Source organism: Malaclemys terrapin, chromosome 20 (genome assembly GCF_027887155.1).
Source record: "Malaclemys terrapin pileata isolate rMalTer1 chromosome 20, rMalTer1.hap1, whole genome shotgun sequence".
Classification (NCBI taxonomy): domain Eukaryota; kingdom Metazoa; phylum Chordata; order Testudines; family Emydidae; genus Malaclemys; species Malaclemys terrapin.
The window spans coordinates 15232434-15255134 of record NC_071524.1 but is presented as its reverse complement, the minus strand read 5'-3'; the positions used below and the strand labels follow the sequence as shown (position 1 = coordinate 15255134).

The 22701-nt window shown below is 53.6% G+C and overlaps 1 protein-coding gene across 1 annotated transcript in view; it reads left to right on the top strand.

Moving 5' to 3' along the window:
- The window catches only part of DLL3 (delta like canonical Notch ligand 3), a 272756-nt gene that overhangs the window by 128300 nt on the left and 121755 nt on the right, over positions 1–22701 (top strand). Inside the window, exon 8 of the mRNA XM_054009867.1 lies at positions 7042–7156. Within this exon, the coding sequence (XP_053865842.1) occupies positions 7042–7156 (115 nt within the window). The remainder of the gene's footprint in view (positions 1–7041; positions 7157–22701) is intronic.

The window sequence follows — 22701 nt, the reverse complement described above, 5'->3', positions numbered from 1 at the left end:
GAGATATTAGGACAAATTTCCTAACTCTCCGGGGAGTGAAGCTCTGGAGCAGGCGTCCAAGGGAGGTTGTGGGATCCCCATCACTGGAGGGTTTTAAGGACAGGTTGGATAAAGCCCTGTCAGGGCTGCAGGGGGCCTGGGCTAGATTATCTCTCAAGAGCCCCTTCCAGTCTGACACTTCTGCAATTCTGTGGTCCCTCCATGACAGCGGAGGGACAATTCGCAAGGTTATGGCAGGGCGTATATCTAACCATTGCAGAATTCAGGGGCTTTCCCTGGCTCGGTCTCTGAGTTACCATTGACCGGGTTTTATGCCTTCTGAATAAGGCTTGGATTTTAACAGTGACGGGAAGGAAGCTTTGGAACAATTTGCCAAGGGTCCTGGTGGATTCTCTAGCACTGACAGTTTTCCTTTTTTTAACCAAGATTGGACAGTTTTCTAAAAGATCTGCTGTAGATCAGGCAGGATTAATTCAGTGCTGTTTTCTGGCCGGTGTTATACAGGAGGTCAGACTAGATAATTGATTGATTGGGGGCAGGGATAGCTCAGTGGTTTGAGCATTGACCTGCTAAACCCAGGGTTGTGAGTTCAATCTTTGAGGGGGCCACTTAGGGATCTGGGGCAAAATCAGTACTTGGTCCTGCGAGTGAAGGCAGGGGGCTGGATTCAATGACCTTTCAGGGTCCCTTCCCGTTTTATGAGATAGGTATAGCTCCATATATTATCACAGTGGTCCATTCTCTCCTTGAAATCTACAAATCTCTGATTTTCTGAGATGCAGGGTTCTCCCAGGCACAGCCCCCACCGTGTAGCTTTTAACAAACACACAACTGGGCATGCAGTTTGTTTTCCAGAGAGTTGCTCCCACAGATCTACCTCCAGAAAAGGCCGATTTGCGAAACCTCGCAGCAGCTCCCGCTGTGACCCTCGCAACCGGATTTTCAACAGCGCTCCGGACCCAACACCCTGAGTTGCTTGGAAAGACTAGCTCAAGGTTTTGCAAGTCTGGCATCCAGCAGTGGACGCACATCAAACCTTTCTAGAACGTGTTGGCTGCAATTGACTAAGATGGGAGCGTTTTTTAAAAAAAATAATCGTGTCACTTCTCGTTGTTTTTAAGTCCATTTCTGTTAGCAACGTTTGCAATTTAATTGCAAGTTTTGCAATATTTGGGGGTTTTAATCCTCGAAGACCCAGCTCCAGGTGTCCCAAGGTTAGGCGAGAACTTGAGGGGGGTGCTGGAGGGGATATTTGGGGGTGCTGGAGGGGATACCTGCAGCTTCACTGTCGAGGTGGGGGGCAGTGTCGTGCTCCCTATCCTGGTGGCAGGGAGGCTGGTGCAGGCCCAAGATACAGTGCCAGCCTGTCAGTCGGCGCCTCCCTGCAGGCCTCTCCCCCTCCCCAGGGCAGGGAGCTGGGGCCTGACCCTGTCACCCATCCCGGCTGAGTGTGAAGCTCTGCAGCGGGGCAGGTGGCCTGGCCGAGAGGCGCTTGGTGGCTTCGCTTACCTGGCGGGCAAGGCCAGGGTGGGTAGGATCCAGTGAATGTAGGGGAGGGACCAATCGGGGTGCGGCGATTGTTCTTTCTGAACTGCAGTGTCTGCGCTGCAAGAATCCTGGATATTTATTTCCTCTTATTTGAAAAATCCACCTGGACAGAGGATCGAAAAAGATGCATCGTGTCGGGGGAAATCCCGGACGTATGGTAACCCTAATACAGTTCTACTGGTGCAAGTCCTCGTGTGGATGCAGTTATACCAAGCTAGAATTGCCTTTTATCACTATAGATATTTCCCCTCCCTGGATGGAGGCAGTGTGGCCTGGGGCGGGTGGAGTACTCCAGAGACCTGGGTTCTAGTCCCGGGTCGGCTTCTAGCCTGCTGGGTGACCTTGGGCAAGTCAGTGCCCCTCTGTGCCTCAGTTTCCCTATCTGTAAAATGGGGATAATAATCCTGCCCTGCTTTGCAAAGAGCTTTGAGATCTGCCGTAGAAGAGCTAGGGAATATTGTTATACCCTATTTCTATGACCACACGACAGCTGTTGTACCTCTCTGACTATGCCGGGGTAGTTAAAACGGGACAACTTTTGTCTTTAGACAAAGCATGCGCGATCTCCTGATTTTTAGGGCCCAACTCATGATTTTGAATGCTTGGGCTGGTAACGCTGAGCGTGTTTTAAATCCTTCCTCTACCGTTTGCCTCGGTTGGGGCAGTTTTATCAGAGCAAGTCTACGCTACAAAACCGAAGTCGACTTCAGTTACGGCGACGTCCGGCCACCGCAGTTATTAAATCGCTTCCGCTCGCCCACACGACACTCTCTGTCTTGCACGGATTGAACTGTCAGCGTGGGGCATTGTGGGACGGCTTCTGAAAGGCAGCAACAATCGATGTAGTGTCCGCATAGACCAGAGGTGGGCAAACTACGGCCTGCAGGCTACATCCGGCCCACAGGACCGTCCTGCCTGGCCCTTGAGCTCCCGGCCAGGGAGGCTAACCCCCGGCCCCTCCCCTGCTGTCCCGCCTCCCCTGCAGCCACGCCGCCACGCCGGCAGCGCTCTGGGCAGCGGAGTGGCGTGCTCCTGCCAAGCAGAGCGGCAGCGTGTCTAGCTCCGGCCGGGCGGCGCGGCTGCCAGACATGCTGCTCTGAGCGGCATGGTAAAGGGGCTGGGGGGCTGGATAAGGGGTGGAGGGTTCCAGGGGACAGGGAGCAGGGGGGGTTGGATAAGGGGCAGGGAGCAGGGGGTGGTTGGATGGGGCAGAGGTTCTGTGGGGGGGCGGTCAGGGGATGCGGAACGGGGGGGTTGGATAAGCAAGGGAGTCCTGGGGGGCCTGTCAGGGGGTGGGGGTGTGGATAGGGGTCAGGAGATGGGGAACAGGGCAGGTTGAATAGGCGAGGGGTCCCGGCGGGCTTGTCAGGGGCTGGGGGTGTGGATAGGGGTCAGGAGATGGGGAACAGGGCAGGTTGAATAGGCGAGGGGTCCCGGCGGGCTTGTCAGGGGCTGGGGGTGTGGATAGGGGTCGGGGCAGTCAGGGGACTGGGAGCAGGGGGGTTGGATAGGGGTGGGTTCCCAGGGGGCAGTTGGGGGCAGGGGGTCCTGGGAGGGGGCGGTTAGGGGACAAGGAGTAGGAGGGGTTGCATGGGCTGGGGGTTCTGAGGGGGCAGTCAGGGGGCGGCCCTCCATACAGTTTTGCAACCCCAATGTGGCCCTCGGGCCAAAAATTTTGCCCACCCCTGTCATGGACACTGCGTTGCGGACGTCGACCTAAGCACCGCGCCTCTCGCAGAGGTGGTGTTAAGGCCGTGTATGGGCAGGTTAAATCAGGGGGAGCGACATTTCAGTCTAGACGCTTACAGAGTTCGGTTGACGTAAGCTGCCTCGCGTTGACCTAACTCTAGAGTGTAGACCAAGCCTTAGACTGGGCCTGCAATGGCCGAAAAGGGAAATTTCCTGTTTCTACTGTACCGTTAAAGGGGAAAGCCCTATTCTTATGAACATGGGGCAGATTCTCAAAGGCCTTTAGACCCCTAAAGACACAGATAGACACCTGGGGGGGGGTTTCAGAAGTGCCCATGAGACTTAGGTACTTAGGTGCTTTTGACAATCTCATCCATCGTACTTCCTTTATTTTCTAAACAAAGGGACATTCTCATTGCTTGCTAGAACCATTTTGAAACATGTTGATTTGCAAGGAAATAGGGCCTTTACGCTAGATTGGTATATCTTTTTGCTACCTAGGAGGGCACACTATACCTATATGTATTTGTTTAAGCAATGATATACCTTAGTATTTTCAGGTTCTCATTAGTTGTACAGTTTTAGTATATTGGAAAATGGTGAATGATATTGCTTATTTGCTAGATAATTAATAGATATTATTATTTTTGGCTCATGATTTGTCAAACTGCATTAGGATGGTACCTGGAATGAAATTAAACACATGCAACAGCATATCAAATGTATTTTTATTAAATGAAACAAGACCGTAATACAGTACATGTCGTATTGTGCCATATTTATAAAGCTTGACCTCAAAAGTTAACTGTTTTTTCCCTTGATTCTTTCTTTATATGGAAAAGCAGCCTTTAACTCGGTAATTTTGATAGAGGCTTATGGATTCAGCATTTGTTTTTTTATTTAAATGTTTGAAGAGATTATAAATTTAGGCCTTAACATATATTTTGCATTCAATTCAGATTTCGTTTTGAACAAGCTTTTTTTTAAAAAAAAGAAAAACTTGTTCTAATTGAAATTAATACAAATCAAATTATTTTTATTTTTTCCAAAAAAAGATCTTTTTTTTTTTTTTTTTATTAAATCCACGCTGCACTCGAGGTTTGTTCTTATTTGGTCAAGAGTCCAAATAAGCACACTTGGCTTGATTTATGGGCTAAGGACAAAGTAGTACAATACGAAAAGAAGTGTGCTTCAAAGACTACTGCCTTTCAGCCAGTAGTATTTACGGTCTGATTTTACAAGTTACAAAACTCTACTACGGTGACCAGACAGCAAGTGTGAAAAATCGGGACAGGGGCTGGGGGGGGTAATAGGAGCCTATATAAGAAAAAGACCCCAAAATCGGGACGGTCCCTATAAAATCAGGACATCTGGTCACCCTACTCTGTACCCATCGCTAAAATCCAACCCACCAGTTTGTACCAGTTCCGTAACTTGGTTTTCTTCTGCCCTTCGCTTATTTCTGGTTTGGATACTACCTTGCAAAAGAGTTGGGCGTCGAGGTAAATCCTGCCCCGTGCTGGGACACATGGTTCGTGTGTCTTGGCTTTGACAGGCATCCTATTTTTAAATCCAAACCTCGCCTCAGCTTTGCAGCATATGATGGGATACGTTACATGGGTGAACAGAATTGTGGGGAGAGCACAATATGTAACTTCCCAATACTTACATGCTATATTAGTAGGAGCGTTGCCAGCGGATCGAGGGAAGTGATTATTCCCCTCTATTCGGCACTGGTAAGGCCACACCTGGAGTATTGCGTCCAGTTTTGGTCCCTCCACCACAGAAGGGATGTGGACAAATTGGAAAGAGTCCAGCGGAGGACAATGAAAATGATTAGGGGGCTGGGGCACATGACTTACGAGCAGAGGCTGAGGGAACTGGAGTTATTTAGTCTGCAGAAGAGAAGAGTGAGGGGGGATTTGATAGCAGCCTTCAACTACCTGAAGGGGGTTCCAAAGAGGATGGAGCTCGGCTGTTCTCAGTGGTGGCAGATGACAGAACCAGGAGCAATGGTCTCAAGTTGCAGTGGGGGAGGTTTAGGTTGGATATTCGGAAACACTATTTCACTAGGAGGGTGGTGAAGCACTGGAATGGGTTCCCTAGGGAGGTGGTGGAATCTCCTTCCTTAGAGGTTTTTAAGGCCCGGCTTGACAAAGCCCTGGCTGGGATGATTTAGTTGGGGTTAATCCTGCTTTGAGCAGGGGGTTGGACTAGATACCTCCTGAGGTCTCTTCCAACCCTGATATTCTATGATTCTCTGTATAATGTATATTAATACCGTGTGCATAATACCCATGAACATGGTGTATACTATGCCTAATATATATATGGCTAACAATACCCTTGATGCTCTAGCCAGTCATCTGTTTTGCCATTAAGTTTTGTGAATGCTTTCTTGGGGGGGCGGGGGGCTAGCAGACTTTGAGTCAAAGGCAGCTCCTTAAGAGGAATTAAATTCTGCAGCCCCCATCTACAGATCTGATTGAATGAAATGTTTTCTTGACAAGGTGTAGGGAGTTGGGTGAAATTGGTGTGGGTGGGTTGGTTGGTTGGTTTGTAAAATTGTCCATTTTTGGTGACTTTTTCCACAGGACAATTCTAAGGAAGTATTTTCAAAAATGTTGACTCTTCCCTTCCCCACCCGTCCCCCCCACCCTGCCGTTTCAGGGTTGAGCTTTTTCATTGTGAGGAAATTTGATTCCCCCCGCATCCCGAACGAAATATCGGAATTTCCTGTGGGATGGAAGTACCCTTGTCCAGACAGCTCTGAGTATACGTCGTCTTTTTTCCCTGGCCCAGATCGGCCAGGGGAATGTTTTTGTGGAGCAGGGGACCTGGGATTGGGGGGGGGGGGGCGAGTTGTCCACCCTATTGGAGATGTTGCCAGCTTGATTTTTCTAAGCTGACGAGTTCTGGCAGCTCCGGTCTGGTTTGAGACACTGGGACGCAGGCCGGCTGGATGCTGAGCAGAGAGGAGATGTGCGCTCTAGATCCGCACAGGGATTCGGGGCTGAGTTAGCAGTCAGGCCAGAGAGAGTGGCCCTGGTTGGAAGGAGCTCCCTTTAAACATCTGCACTGTTCTCCTTTGCCATCCCTGTGCCAGTATGCCCAGCCCGTCTTGCTGACCATCTTTCGCTGATTGTTTCCTCATGTGCTGTCCTCTGTGTCTCCCCAGCTGTCATCTCCTGTCTTATACTTCGATTGGAAACTCTCTGGGGCAGGGACCATCCTGTTTGTTCACTGTTTGTACAGCACTTGGCACAATGGGGGCCGGGTTCATGATTGGGGTTCCTAGATGTTACCATAAGATATTTTTATTGCTCTTAGGTGAATTACGGTAGCACCTAGGCATTCAAGGATGGACCAGGATCCCCATGGTTCAAGCACTACTGTAATACACCTAATAGCAATACAAATGTACAGCTCCTAGAACCATAGGGCCCTGCTCCATCACTGGGGCACCTCGGCACTACCACAGTCCATGTGATTATTTTAATGGAAGCTGGGTACATAATTCCCCGAGTCTGCTTGATTCAGCCAAGGTCACACAGCGAGCTGGGAGGAGAACGCAGCAGTCCTGGCTTCAACCACTGGATCCCACAGCTGGTTCCAGCCTCCCTGCTCGGTCTTGATTTCCCCTTTTAACTGGGCGAACAGGGGCCATGGGCCGTGACCTCACGATGCCGCCCACACATATCGCCTCCTGATGGTCAGGATTTATTCAGGCCCTCTTGCCGCGGCTGCGTAATCTCGTCTCCGCCCCACCATCACTGACACTGTTTCTCTCTCTCTCTCTCGCAGTAAGAAATCGGAGCCGATCTTCTCCCGGGCCCCTGCTGGGTACCCCAAAGAAGGCCCCTATCGCCCTATTTATATTATCCCGGACCAGACGGAGCCCTGCATCTTTGCCACCGAGGTAACGAAGATACGCGGTGCGCTTGCGACCACCCCCCCTCCCCCCCCCGCTCGTTCCTCGCCACCCCTGCCGATCCCTAACCCAGCCAGCCCTGGCGCGTGTGCTTCCTGCCGCCCCAGCCCCACCTCGAGCCGCATGCCTGCTCCTCTGGGGAGGTGGGGGTAACATGCATGACCCCAAGGTGCATGAGGCTAAGACCAGTGTGTGTATGCGGGGGTGGGGGAGGGGCAGGGGGGTGATTGCAATGGGGAGGAACTGCCAGCAGTGTCTACCCCTGGGGGAGGCAGGGGGCTGTGGAAGCAGCTTCAGAGCGGCTGCATTGCATGCTGGCAGCAGCGCCCCCCGCGGGCGGCCGCGTATAAGCTCATCGCTTTCCTTTCCAGGTGTTTTTCGGGCCGAACGCAAAGCCGGCTGCTTTTGCTGAATCCCGTGGGTCGGGTTGGGATGGCTTGGAGCAGCTGCAGCGGCAGAGCTGTGGTACCTGGGGTGTTATACCCCCTTAATGCCCCCGGGGGGCACTGTGGGGCGTGAGCGCTCACCTGGAACAGGTGCAGTACTGGAGTTAGGGTAGCTGGGGTGGTATATCCCCTATGGCCCCAAGGGGGCGCTGTGGGGAATGAGCACTGGCCTGGAGCAGGTGCAATAATGGGACTAAGGCATCCGGGGCTTTATACTCTGGTAATGCCCAAGGGGGCGCTGTGGGGAGCAAGCGCAGTAGTGGAGCTATTGTAGCTGAGGGCGTTATATCCTCATATGGCCCTGTGGGGAGTGAGCGCTCGTCAGCACCAATCTAGCCCTTAAAACACCCCTGTGTGTGCATGTGCGGGAGGGGAGAGATGGAACCACTCCAACTGATGCCAGAGTTACCATGGGGGATGCCACGCCATGCAAATGGGGGGCAGGGCGGGGAGGGGGGGGTCGACATGGACTCTGGGGCACAGTGTGTTCCTCCGATTGCAGAGTGGCCCCTGGTTTTGCAACACTGGGCGCAGCGTGAGTACGTGTAGGGGCTGCTGATAAGAAAATGGGGACCGTGCTGGGGGGTGGGGGGGGAGTCGCACCTGATTCGCTGGCTCCGTCCTTAACACGTAAAAACGCCCCCTGGCGCCGGCGCTGCCGTCCACTCCGGCATGGGTTAGGTGGTGCTGAGCTCCTGTCCGGGAGCTGGCTGCAGAGCGAGAGGGAGAAACCCAGTGAGAACGAGGGGCTCTCCTCCCTTCCCCTTTGCGGAGAGGCAGCGTTGCTGATCAGCTGCTGGGGTCGGTTCGGGGAGGACCAAATTCTTAAAGATCCCTCAGGGCAGCCTGTGATGCTTCCCGGGGTCCCCAGGGCTGTGTGGCAGCTCGCTTCCACCTCCCCTTCGCGTCGGGAAGCTTTGTCTGTACTTGCTGGGGGGTCACCGGCCACCCCCTGTTTAGCCCGCTCAGGTTGGCGCCAGGCAAACGCCTGCCCCCAGGCTTCCCTGTGGCAGGCGCAGGCCCTGATCCGCTGGCCCCCTCGCAGAATTCACAGGTTGGCTGGTCCCAAAGAAACAGCGCCCAGCTTCACCTCCCATCGCTGCTTCCCTTCCAGCCCTTGGAGATTTGCAGGGTGGGTGTAGCCATGTTGGTCTCAGGCTATTAGAGAGACGTCTTGATTGGACCAGCGTCTGTTGGAGAAAGAGACCAGCCCTTAGATATGTTTGTAGTGAAATCAAGAATCCGTTTACTTAGCAGATGCCGGTAGAGCAGAAGTCTTGGAAACAACTGGTTCCGGGTAAAGTAAAACCTTAACCCGCCTGCTCGCCTGAACGAACCAGATCCAGTCTCATCTAACAGACTTGGAGTGAGCTAAACTTCTCCCGGCTGGGCTGGCCCTGATCCCTTTTTAATGAAACCGGACGCACCTGTAGCTGCGTAAATATCATCCTTCTGTACCTCTCGCGCCGGTTAGGACGACCAACGCGTTACCTCTCTGGTAGAGACCTTCCTTTGCCACCTCTTCGGTTGACTTCAGACTCAGCGCGTCCCTGTAAACCCCTCTGCCGGCTGGCCTCAAGGGGTCCCTCTTGGAGTCTCGGTTCATTCTGTAGGCAGGCTCGGTGCGGCGTTGGGGATTATGGCGCATGAGCCGGGCTGGGCGGGTTTGCGGGAGGTGGAGCTGCAGAGCCGTGGCAGCTGGGGGTGTAATACACCTGCAGTGCTTCCTGGGAGTAACCTGCACCGATTATTAGCTTTTGGCGGGGCTGGGGTGGGGCATGGCCCATAGCCGGAAGTGTCCTTGCTGGGGCACTCAGCCCCAGGCGGCACGGAAAGGGCTCTGGGGTTCCTCCCCTCGAACTGAGGGACAGGGGTTCTGCTGGTCTCGCCCAGTGTGGGAGTTCTGCTGGTCTCGCCCTTCCTGACTTCCAGCAGCGACGCTCCCTGGTGGGTGTGAGCCTAACCTGGGCTTCTCTTAGCATCTCCTCCACTCAGATCCAGCTGGGAGCTGGGTTGCACTGGAGGGGAATCAGCAAGGAGCCCAGGGCACTCGAGCCAAAGAGTCCAGCAGGGCAGGGCAATCCCTTTGTCAAGCTGTCCTGCAGGGCCTGATACCAACCTCAGTGCAGGCTGTTAGGAGCCAGGGCACAAGCCCTGTACTGATTGTGCTTCTATCCTTGGGTCTCACCAACCAACCATCAAGTGTAAATTCCTCAGGCACTGTAACGGCCTTGATATGGAGTCACAGACCGTCCCCGTGGGTTCTCTGGTCTCTCTCGCCCTGCAGGTGCACCTACCTGTGTGATAGATGGCCCATGACACTAAAAATCCCAGCAAAATTCAGGTTACTCCCAGTCCCCAAGAACCAGTCGCTTACCCCAGATCAATTGCAATTTAGATCTTGCACCAAAGACAATGCTCATGGTTTATTACAGGACTGGCTAGCTCGAGATTTATTACATGGGACAAGGAAATGAGCGAGTTCTTTACAAGGTTAAAGCAGGTGAACATACACACACACACACGCGCGCAAGTGAGTTCCAATTTTAAATTTCAAAAAGTAATAGCAGCTCCTATAATAAGCAAGCTCTGTGTGTCCTTTGGAGCTAACTTAGGCTGGGGATCTCTTGCTTATGCCTAGTAATCCTTGTGCCCCAGAGTCCAAGCCACATGAAGATCCGATTCCTTCTGGTTAGGGGTTTTTTATTCCCTTCCCCGCTTCTGCTCTGCGCTGCAGACTCAGCCGATGGGAGGAATCCACTTGCAAGTCTACTCTCCTCCCTTCTTAATGAAGATCATGGAATCATAGAATATCAGGGTTGGAAGGGACCTCAAGAGGTCATCTAGTCCAACCCCCTGCTCAAAGCAGGATCAATTCCCAACTAAATCATCCCAACCAGGGCTTTGTCAAGCCGGGCCTTAAAAACCTCCAAGGAAGGAGACTCCACCACCTCCCTAGGTAACGCATTCCAGTGCTTCACCATCCTCCTAATGAAATAGTGTTTCCTAATATCCAACCTAGACCTCCCCCACTGCAACTTGAGACCATTACTCCTGGTTCTGTCATCTGCCACCACTGAGAACAGCCGAGCTCCATCCTCTTTGGAGCCCCCTTTCAAGTAGTTGAAGGCTGCTATCAAATCCCCCCTCATTCTTCTCTTCTGGAGACTAAACAATCCCAGTTCCCTCAGCCGGGATTGTTGAAACAACAAAATCTTTTGTCCTCTTTAACCTTTCACAATAGTTCATCTGGTGTGGCTGGGTGTTCCTTGTTGAGCAGGACATAACGCCTTCAGCTGGAGACCAGCATTTCACAATGGTTAATGTCCCATTCCTCTCTGGTGATTTACAGAGGCTTATAATGCGAACGCTCAGATATTCCCTTACCACGGGGGATACAGATATTATAAGTGAGACGAATACCGGCAGCAACTCACGAGCATTCCCTAAAGCCTAAACACATTCTTATCCTCCTAATGCCTGTTTTAACGATACTAACACACAGGTGAGCCAGGCTGGTCCCAGCCACGTATTTGTCAGTGAAGGCATGAGTTGGCCCTGAGTCTGCCAGCATGCCACCCCTCAATGCAAACACTCGCTGACACTCCTGAATACTCTTTAGCGTCCCTCTGTTCTTGACAAGGCATCGGCCACTACATTTTCTTTTCCCTTAATACAGATTTTTTTTCCATGTCTTACTCCTATAAAGCTCGGCTCCAGCCTAGTAGATTGGGATTGGTCCCTTTGGCTTGGTCGCAATCATATTAGCAGGGAGCGGTCTATTAAAATCTTAAATTTTCTATTCGACGGTTAAGGCTTAAGTTGCTTAATTGTCCAAATGATGGCTTAACCTTCCCTCTCCAGGACAGTTCTGTTCAGTGGGGGGGTCAGTTTTTTACAGGCCTCAGTCCCTATCACCTGATTGGGCTTCCCCCTTTTTTTGTAAGGTCTATTATGGGGCCACAGTGTCACTAAAGCCCTTTCCAGTCCGCTGATAATGATGATCCGCTCCTTGGTTGCGGGTCAGGCCAATTCTGAATGCTTCTACTTTTAAAGGGTCAGGGCGAATAAAGCGGCTGCTCGCCCTGTATCCTCCGTGACGTACCCCTGCAGCCTCCCATCTTGCATGTGGACCCTTTGCCAGGGAGGCTGGCTTCTCTAAGCCTCTGCACTACAATTCCCCCATGGCTCAGGTGGTCTTGCCAGGAACCACTAAAAATAGCCAAGTTTTCTACATCAGCCCTGGTGAAGGTCTGCAAACCTGGCAACATCTCACTGATGAGCCTCTGAAAGGGAGCCCCTGCACTGATTAACCCAATGGGCATAACCGTAAACTCCCATAGGCCAGAGTCCAGACTTCTCCTAGGCCACAGCGTCCAAGGGAATTTGCCAATAGCCACGAGTCCATGCCAGAGTGCTTATGAATTTTGCACCCTCCTCCAGCAGGTCCCCTCTCCGGGGTGTGGCGTCAGGGTCAGGTTGGGTGAAGGGCATCCACCCTTCTAAAATCTACACACCATCTCCTGGTTTTATCCCTTTTAGGTACCGTCACAATAGGAGACGCCCCCATCCCTCCCGGATCTAGCCTGCGTTCCACTTCCTCCCGGAGCTGTTCCTTTGGTGCAGTAGGGGCAGGGCGGGCCCTGTCATTTCAACGGAAAGCGCTGCTTTGTTAGTTAATCCTGGCTGGTTGGAAAATACCCGCCTGTGGGGTGTAACACCTTCCCAAATCTCGCTGCTCTCCAGCGGAGTCTCTTCTTTACTCTCCCTGACCAGATCAATTAAAGGGGCGGGAAATGTTCCCTCATCAGCCAGTCAGGTCCCCCCCCCTTTTGTGGGAAGCTTTCAATCTATTGGCGGACACTGTTTGCACAGCTCCCCTGCCACGCGGCTTCCTTACATCATAAGCCACCTCGTTCACTCTCCGTCTCCTCGAAAAATCCCTCCCACCGATCTTGCCTCTTCTTCTTCCTCACTGGAATCAACACTAGCACAAAGTCACTGATAGCGAAAGGCCTTTCTGCAGCCTGCCTGCCACACTGAGCAGCTGAGACCCCCAAAGCCTTCAAATCCGTCCTAGCCTTTAAATTCGCTTTAAAACAAAGTGACATGCTCACCCCACTACAGGCCGTCCTGTCTCCTCTGTCCCACCCACCCAAGAGCTTCGAATTTAACCTTGGGCTTCCCTCACTTGTCTCCTGTAAAGGAGCTCAAAGGGGGTGAACCCCATAGATTTGTGGGGTCCTCAAATAATGGAGCCATGCACCCCAGTCATTCTCCCACCACGTAGCACCCATCCTCAGCATAGACTTCAGTGTCCCGTTAAATCTTTTTCCTACCAGACCATTAATGTCTGGCTGATGGGAGCAGCCTACCCATGGCTCGTGCCACAAAACTCCCGGAACTTCTTGAAAACCACAGACGTAAAATTTGCACCGCAGTCTGACAAGATTTTCTGGGGAAAAGGTACTCTGCTAGAATGGTGCTTAGGGTAGTAGCCGGTTTCAGCATTTATATTAGAGCTGCTGGCAGGATCGACCACAACCAGTCCATAGCGAGCGCTCTGTCTCTCCCCAGCGGCCCTGCTTTTAAACCTGCCATCTGACACTTTTCCGCTTTGTTCTCCGGCTGGGGTCGTGCTCTGCGTCCTGCAGAGCGGTGGAAATCTCCTTCCTCTTGGCTGGTGGTTGCTAGATGTGACCGCCCTGCCATGAGGGTGCCTGTTGTCTTTCTGGTCTCCGTTGATCTGTGTCGGTTCTAGCCAGTCCCTTTAACAACCCCACATGGTTACATGACACCCCTCACCTCCTGCTCTTCCCCACCAGCATGGGAATCCTTCGGCACCCGCTGGGTAGCAATCACTCGTCAAGTCAGTCACTGCCATTTATATCATTCATGAAAATCATGCCCTCCAAGTGATGGGCAATGCCTGCAGAAATCCCTTGCTGGGTCCTTTGGAACAAGAAGGATGTGGAAAAATTGAAAAGAGTCCAGCGGAGGGCAATGAAAATGATTACGGGGCTGGAGCACATGACTTATGAGGAGAGGCTGAGGGAACTGGGGTTGTTTAGTCTCCAGAAGAGAAGAGTGAGAGAAGAGTGAGGGGGGATTTGATAGCAGCCTTCAACTACCTGAAGGGGGGTTCCAAAGAGGATGGAGCTCGGCTGTTCTCAGTGGTGGCAGATGACAGAACAAGGAGCAATGGTCTCAAGTTGCAGTGGGGGAGGTCTAGGTTGGATATTAGGAAAAACTATTTCACTAGGAGGGTGGTGAAGCACTGGAATGGGTTCCCTAGGTGGTGGTGAAATCTCCATCCTTAGAGGTTTTTAAGGCCCGGCTTGACAAAGCCCTGGCTGGGATGATTTAGTTGGGGATTGGTCCTGCTTTGAGCAGGGGGTTGGACTAGATACCTCCTGAGGTCCCTTCCAACCCTGATAGTCTATGATTCTAACCTCCTACACCTCTGCCGTAAGGTGCAACTCCCCCAGTAACTTGTTACTCTCATCAACCTGTGAGGCCGCTAGAAATTCTGTTCGAGCATCTCACGGCTTCTCTCCACCCCGAAGTGTCCAGCAAAGGGGCAATCCTGAGCAACTCCGTCCTCCACGCCTCCGGCACAAGCACCCGCTTGTAAACCTCACCTGGGAGCCTCCCTGTACAGCCAACCACCTCCTAGAAAACATCTCCTCTTCCCTCCCTCAGCCGGGGTGTTTTTCTGAGCCGCCTTCCTCTCCTTGTGTTGGTGAGCCTCCATTCAACTCAAGAGCAGACTCTACGGCAATCTCCCAACCCATTCTCTGGGGACAAACTCCGCCTTTCAGCTGATCCAGGCCTGAGGGCGCTTTCCCACCCCTGTCTCTTGCAGCGCCCCCTGCTGTCCATAGCCGTGGCAGAGCCAGACTCTAGCCAGCTGCGAGATATTATATGAACCGGCAAGGCATGGCTACAGTATCAGTACCTATTAAAACAGCAGCGGGAAGTAGATTCCTAATGTCCGCACCGAGATCACCTTCAAAATCCTCACCCTGGAAGTAAATCTTGGCAAAAGGGGGAGTCCCGGGGCCTTCGGCCAAAGCTAAGATAGTTAAACTCTCACCAGGAAACCGGTCTTCCTCTCTTACCCAACTTTCCTTGACCAAAGTGGCTGGGGCCGCCGTGTCCCTCCGGTCCTTACAGCCTGCGTCATTTACCTTTAGCCTTCTTAATAAATCCTTCGCTCCTCTCCCAAGGCTCGAGCCTGACCTGATTTCCTCCTGCCCGACTGCTGCCTCTGGGGTGATTGTAGTGGGGGTGGGGTTAAGATTGGGGCAATTTGGTTTTATATGGCTGGGAGCCCCACCGTGATGGCAGAATACCTGCCTGCCCTTTGGGTAGGGGCTTTAAACCTGGGCTCACTGGGGTTTTTTTAATCATCAGAGTTGGGGTTCGGTCTATTTTCCAGTCACTTCTCTTAACGTGGGGCACCAAGGTATTTCCCTTCCCCTGGGATTTGCCCCTCATGGGCCCTTGATTCAACATATTCATCAGCCTCGAAATCTATGGACGGTTGTTATCACAGACGGCTGACTTCCTCTCATCTGTAACTACCCCGAACAGCAACAGAGAGTCCTGTGGCCCCTTTAAGACTAAGGGATGTATTGGAGCATAAGCTTTGGTGGGTGAATGCCCACTTCGTCAGACGCATTCATATTCACCCACGAAACCTTATGCTCCAATACATCTGTTAGTCTTAAAGGTGCCACAGGACTCTCTGTTGCTTTTTACAGATCCAGACTAACACGGCTCCCCCTCTGATACCCCAAACAATTGCTCCTGGACCATCAGATCAAACCGTTCCACAATCACCTTCGGCGCCCAGCCCCTGTATCCATTTTCTCATGAAAATTACACGTTTTTATGTATGCGCCACAAGTCGCTTTGCCGACCGTTCAGAGGTTTCTCCCCTGCGAGCGGTAGGTCTCGGGGGAATCCGAAACCTTTTCAGTCCCTTGGCTTTCCATTTCTTCTACACCTTAGCATCCTCTTTCGCTACAGAGGCGACGCATGGGGGTGGGAAGGGGACACACGTGGAGTCACATGCCTCCCCCAGATTTCCGCCAGGGTTTGCCAGCCAGGCCCCCTCCCTGTACGGCAGCCCCTGGAGCTGGCAAGCTTCAAGTTGCGGCCCCCGGAGAGAGGCAGCAGCGAACAGCTGGGAGCTGCAGGGAGAGGCCGCGGAGGTCAAGAGGGAGAGGGGACATGCCGGGGGGGACGAGTGACTCAAGAGTTTGCGGGGGACACCTTTAAATTGTGCTCCCCCTCCTCAGGTGGTACCAGTCGTCTCTGCTCCTCCACAGCATAAAAAGGTTGGCTGGCTTTCCTCAATAATCTGTACGGTCAGTCTCTGTATAAACTGGGCAGACTTGCCCACTCCTGTGTTCGGGGATGCACTCGCCGGTAGGGGAAGTTCCTTTTTACTGCTCACGTAAATCGCGTTGCGTGGTTTGAGTTTCCCGCTGCCTCCTGTGTCGTCGTCTCAGCTTCCTCGCTGGCTTTGCCTGCATCCCTCCACTGCTGCCTCAGTTTCCCTGGTTGGCAATTCCGCCATTGGTGCTGCAGTCGGGCCAGTTCCACTGCAGTGATCTACTCCCTGGTGCCTGGGGCCGGCCGGTCCTTGGGCTTCACAAACTCTCCTTCCCCGGCGCCAGGTCAAAACTTACAAGCAAAGCTCTCAGCTCCTGGACTGGGGTTTTCTCTTTCAGGGATTTCCCCTCTCCAAACATCACTGTTCAAGGTCTTCTCTCACACCACCCTCCTCTGACTGGGGTTCACTCACTGTGTCAATTCCTTAACCTTGAAAACTCACAATGTCAAGTTTCAACTGTGCCGGCGCTGGGGCGGTGCTCTAGCCATCTACCTACCTAACCAGGGCACCCCCTCCAAATTGGCTATACCAAGATCTCACCAAGCAATTATCAAGTGTAAACTCCTCAGGCCCCATCACTGCCTTGATATGGAGTCACAGACTGTCCCTCTGCGTCCGCCGATCTTCCTCGCCACCCAGGTGGGCCGACCTGTGTAATAGATGGTCCCTTTCACCGAGAATCCCAGAAATATTCAGGATACTTCCACTCCCCGAGAAGCAGTCACTTCCCCCAGATCAGTTACACTTTCAATTTCACACCAAAGATGAGGCTCGTAGCCAGTCCGGTAATAAACTATCTAGAGATTTATTACATGGGAAAAGGAAAGAAGTGAGTTCTTTACAAGGTTAAAGCAGGTGAACACACACACACACACACACACACTCTCTCTCTCTCTTTCCAATCTTAAATTTCAAAAAGTAATAGTAGCTCCTATAATAAGCAAGTTGTGTCCTTTAGAGCTAACTTAGGCTAAGCACTGGGGATCTCTTGCTTATGCCTAGTAATTCTTGTCCCCCAGAGTCCAAGCCACATAAAGATCCAACTCCTTCTGGTTAGGGGTTTTTTATTCCCTTCCCTGCTTCTGCTCTGAGCTACATACTCAGCTGATGGGAGAATCCATTTGCAAGGCTACTCTCCTCCCCTCCCGGTGAAGATGAAACAACAAAGTCTTTTGTCCTCTTTAACGTTCCCCAATAGTCCATCTGGTGTGACTGGGCCTTTCTCGTTGGGCAGCACATAACGCCTTGAGCTGGAGACCAGCATTTCAAACTGGTTAACGTCCCTCTCCTCTCTGGTGATTTACAGAGGCTCATAATGCAAACACTCCGATATTATCTTATGATAGGGGATACGGATGTTATAAGTCAGACGAATGCCAGCAGCATTCTCTAAAGTCTAAACGCATTCTTATCATCCTTGTTTTAACTATACTAACACACAGGTGAGCCAGGCTGGTCCCAGCCATGTATTTGTCAGTGTTCAGTAGGCACCCGGGGACCTTGGCATGAACTGGCCCCGGGTCCACCAGCGCCTCACCTTTAGCATCATGGTGACATTACCAAGCAAGCCGCCATCTTGAGGGAAACGCAGTTCAGGCTCCAGATGCCCTTAACTCTGCCCCTAGCCCCCTGCACAAAGGTCGGGGTGGAACTTGCTTGGTGCTGACCTGTGACTGAGACTCGGGGCCCGATTCCCCTCTCGCTCACGCCAGTGTAAATCAGCAGTAACCCCGTGGGGCGTCAGTGACACGTCCGTGGTGTGAGAGCAGAAAAGGTTCCTACATCTCAGAATTGTGGTCGTAGTAACCCAGGCCCTGACTGCCAGTCATGCTTAGGCCCCTCTGGGGCGCAAGCGGGTGGGATCAGGGACGTAGCTGGAGCGCCCTGCGCTGTGGCTATTCTCTGCCCCTCCACAGCCCATAGGGGGCGGATCGGGTGTGGCCGGAGTGCGCTGCACAGTGGCTACTATTTGCTCCTCGGGGCCCATAGGGGGCAGAGCATGAATTAGAGCAGCCCTGAGGCTGCTCTGACACCAGGGGCCGCCCCAAAAGATGGGGAGAGCAACGGGGGCTTAAAGCCTCCACATCCCTGCACTGAATACAAGAGTGGGGGGGGGGTGCTGAGAAACAGGCCCTTTGTCTCTTTGCAGCATGAGTGTGTGCAGGGGGGGGGGTGCTGGGCGTGCCTGGGCATGGATCCCGGAGGAGCGTGTGGGGGCGGACCCTACTGTCCGCACAGCGTCTCCTCTAAGTTGCGTCAGCTGGTCCTGTCTGGGGGATTGGCTGCCTGGGACTGGTATCAGCTACAGGGACACGAGATCAGGGCCTTCCCCCCCACCAATGTCTCATTAGCATCATGGATGGGGCAGCTCGCGGGAGGAGGGGATGTCGGGCCTGCACCCGCAGAAGGGCCTGAATAGGGGAAGATGCCCAAAAGTGAGGGAGGGGGACCTGCTGGCCCGGGACAGCCAATTTGTTCCACCCGTCTGGTCTGTGTAAGGGTGGTGCAGCAGCTGCTGTGGGGTGGAGCTTGGGGGCGGGGGGAAGGGGAAGGCAAAGGGGGTGTCTCTCTCTCAAGCGGTTCCTACGGTTTGAGCAGACCCAGGGGCTGCCCATCCTCCGAGTCGATACGGTATTTTGGTGCCAGTCTCTTAGGGTAAATGCGGTCCGGGCCCAGGTTGGGGGAGCGGGAGCAGATGTCACAGGAGCATATTCGGCTCTCTGGGTTCAGGGCCCGCTCCAGTGCCATGTCGCCCAGGGCTGCCGGAGCCTTGGCCGAGGGTGAAATGCCAGTGCGCTGAGCGGGCAGAGCTTGTGCCCACTCACGCTGGTGTCACTGGGCCCAGAGCGCTGAGGGGTTTGAAATTGGGTTGTAGCAGAGCTTGCTTGGTCCTGGATAAGTGAGATCTCTGATGAGAGGCAGGGATAATGCCCTGACCCAGGGAAAGCTCGCCCCTCAATCCCGACCCACAGCCCTCCCTGTTCTCCCAGCTCCTGCCCCTGCAGCTGTGCTGGTGCCCCTCACTCCCGACCCGCAGCCCCTTCTCAGAGCATAGATGGCGTCACCCGTTCTGCGGTCTCCCTGGCCACGTGGTAGCTTTGCCCTGTCTCCGAGGGTGATGCATCAGGACCGTGTGGCGCTGTTTGCGTAATAGGGAGTTGGTGAGGGGAAGATGGGACGGGATGAAAGATTGCGGGGGGAGGGGCGGGAGGTTTACTCCATTCCAGCCTCTGTCCCACTCCCCCTTTTTGCTGCTTTAAACTTGGCCTTTGAAATCGACCCAGGCCCGGGTCCCTTGGGCAGCACCGTGACCCTTCAGGCTGCATGTACCCTGCACCAGCCCCTCGGGTCTGCGCGATTCTCACCACTGGGGGCCTGCACCCCATCCACCCGCCTTGTGGCGCCACCAACACAGGGCAGAGCGGGCGTGTGACTCGGAACAGAGGCTCTTAGCCCTGGTACAGGGGGGTAGAGACCAGCCCAGGGGCTAGCGAGGCTGGGAGCAGGGCAGGGGCCCATCTCTGAGTCTGCACAGCGCCTGGCCTGATGGGGCCCCTATCTACCGTAATACACATCATAAATGCTATTCCTGGCCACATTCAACGTACTCGGGGCTTGACCCCCGAACCAGCCTCTCGCGCCCCAGTCTTTGCGGTGTGCTGTCGGATTCAGACGTGTCTCCCCCCCGACCCAGATCCATCCCTGCCGGTTGTGTGGGCTCCAAAACATTCTGCTTTGAGAGGCAGCTGCCGTAACGTGAGGGGCTGGTGCCTTCCTACCTGTTGTGGATGAATTAGGTGGATTGTGGCAGTCATGGCCCAGGACTCCGTCGTGCTAGGTGCTGTCCATTTTTTGTTGCTGTTGGGTGTATTACGGTAACACCTAGGAGCCTGTCATGGAGCAGGACCCCATGGTGCTAGGAACTGTACGGTTTTACTGCTATTAGGTGTATTACAGTAAGCCCCACCCCCTTGTGCCAGGTGCTGTACAAAGATGGGGCCTGCCCCAAAAGCTGACCATCCGACTGAAAGGCAAGAGACGGCCAGACAGGGGAGCCCAAGGGAAGAGGGAGCTGAGGTGCGGGCTCCTGTCAGCTCTCCCCCCGCCTGGTCCCGTGGCCGAGGTTTAGTTTAGACGGCCCCTCTCCCTGGCCCAGCCCCTAATCCCCGAACACCAGCCTCGCTGCTGGTCTGCGACAGGAGCGTTCCCTGCGGCCGGCGTCTTCCCTCTGCTCGGGGCCAGGCCGGCCTGCATCGCGGATGCCTTCCTGAGCTGCAAACCCTGGGCACTGGTGCCATACGCTTGGGATTCCCACCCGGACACTAGGGGAATTAGAGGCTCCAGTCCAATGGGAGTTGGGTGCCTTGCTCCCAGGGCTTTGAGTGCGGATTGCAGCGTGATCCTGCCCTGACAGAGCCCAGTGTCTTCGCTCTGAATGCAGGGCCCATCCCTTGCCTCCCTGGGGTTTACTGTTTGTCCGTACAGCGCCCGGCGCAACTCTGATATAATACACCTAATACATGAAAAGTGTGTTTCTACTCTGAAAAGTGACTCTAAAACCGGGGGAGTTGGCAGGGGGGAATCTCAAGTTTATTGTGTCTCAGGGATCCCAGATCAGATGTATTTGTTCTACAACTAAAAGGAGGTTGAACGCAATTCTCTGCTGCCCAGTGGGCCCGATTCTCCATGACCTGGGCCCCGGCCGCAGGGAAAGTGGCTTTTCCCAGGTGTGAATGACTGCGGAGGGTGATGGGGAGGGTGGGTGTAGTATGAGCCTGGTCCTATCTAGCAGCCAGTGCATGAAACTCCCCCTGTGATCTGGGGAGGAGGTTGCCTTGTTCGTCACTGATGCAGAATCTGTGGCTGGAAGAAATGCCCTGACTGCCGTGGGGTATCTACATGAATGCAACTCCCCCACCCCCAGCACAGACACCCCCCCACACCTGAGCTCAGGATCCCACTGGGCCGGGCGCTGCACAGACACTGCCCTAAACAGCTCAAACTCTAAATAGACAAAGGGTGGGAGGGGAAACTGAGGCACAAAACGGGGAGGGACTGGCCTAAGGTCACCCAGCTGGCCCAGGGCTAGAACCCAGATCTCCTGTGTTTGGTGCCTGGAGCGTGGGAGCAGAGAATTGAACTCTCTCCACTAGAGCCGGGCTGGCTCTGTGGGCCCAGCGGCACGAACTCTTCTTGCCGCCGGTAGATCTGACGTGAGGCACCGGGAGCGACTGAATGGGGTGACAAAGGGCCACGGTTACACAGCTGCTTTTCAGAGAATTGGGCTTTAGGGCTCGCCCTTCCAAAGGGACCTGTGGCATCTGGAATCAGGCTCCTAACTCCCTTGGCTCTGAAAATCCCAGCCTGAATTCAGCCGAAACAGCCCTTGCTCGTTAGACCAAACCTCTCGTTTGCTGGTGTAACATGCTGGCTAAAGGCTGGTTCACCGGTGGAGCTATTCCGGAATAGCTCTGTGGGTCAATTTCCCCCGATAGGCAACTCCTAAGCACGCCACGCTGCCCTTCGCGGCTGGTCCGCCAGATAACAGCCTGCTACTGCTGTTGGGGCAGAGTTCCCCCCTTCAGCTGGAATGGCCGAGGACTGTGCTTTGGGGCTGATGGTCCCAGGTTCCGGTGTGGTGTGATCCCCCTTGCTGGAACGTGTTTCAATAGGCATGATGCGTCATGGCTGACCTGCATATGTACAAGAGTGCTGTCTGTCCTCTAGATGACGTTATGCTGGTGGGAGTGGGGTCTGTGTCCTTTATTCTGGTTAAAACAAGGCCTGAAAGGGGTTGGTTTGGATTTTTTTTTTAAATTCTGCTTGTTTTGCACCTTAGAGCCATCAACTCTTGTTTTCCCTGGAAGTCTCCTTGGATGACCCAGTGATGTCGATTCTTTCTGCCCTTAACTGAAAAGAGTAGAGGCTGTTGGCTCTTTAACAGAGAGGGCTTTTCTCCCATCTGTTCATTATGAGCGAAAAGCCACTTCCTTCTCTCAGCCAATGGGGTTTCACCTCTTTGGGACCGGTGAGGATGTAATCCAGTCACGTGGCTGTGGTGTGAACTTCCCACGGGTAGACAAAGCCCTAAGTTCTCCAGTCCTCCATAGAATCTTCCAGGGGAAGGCAGAGCTAGACAAGAGCCTCGTTTCTAATGGAAAATATAGGCAGGAACAAATCTCTTTTTTAAGGGGGGGAAAAGTTCTTTCCCCGCCTTTTTTTTTGTCCAGAAGCAAAAAGCACCAGACGCAGTTTTTCCCCTTGGCAGGTTACCTGTAACTGAAAGAGTTCAGGGTCAGAGCTAGATCACTATGTGTATTACAGTAACACTTCAACACCGCAGCCGGGATCGCGGTCCCGTTGTGCCCTCCTTTTCCCCTATCAGGCACCCCCCCCAGCCCATGAGCCCCTACACCCACCCGCTCCCAGGAGCCTTAGCCCTTAAGGGAGCCCCCTTTCCATCCCCTCCCAGGACCCCCTACCTCCCCCACCCCTCTCCTTGCTGGCAAGTCCTCGATACGGAGAGGATCTGCTGTGGTTTTGGTAACAGCCAGCAGTGGTGGGCACGGCACACAGAGCGGCACCTGGGTGCTGGCTGTGGCTTGCTCCCGGCTGTGACGGGTGAGGCTGCATGGACCTGCTTAAAAGTGATTGGGCCAAGGTCTAGCACTGTCATCACCCCC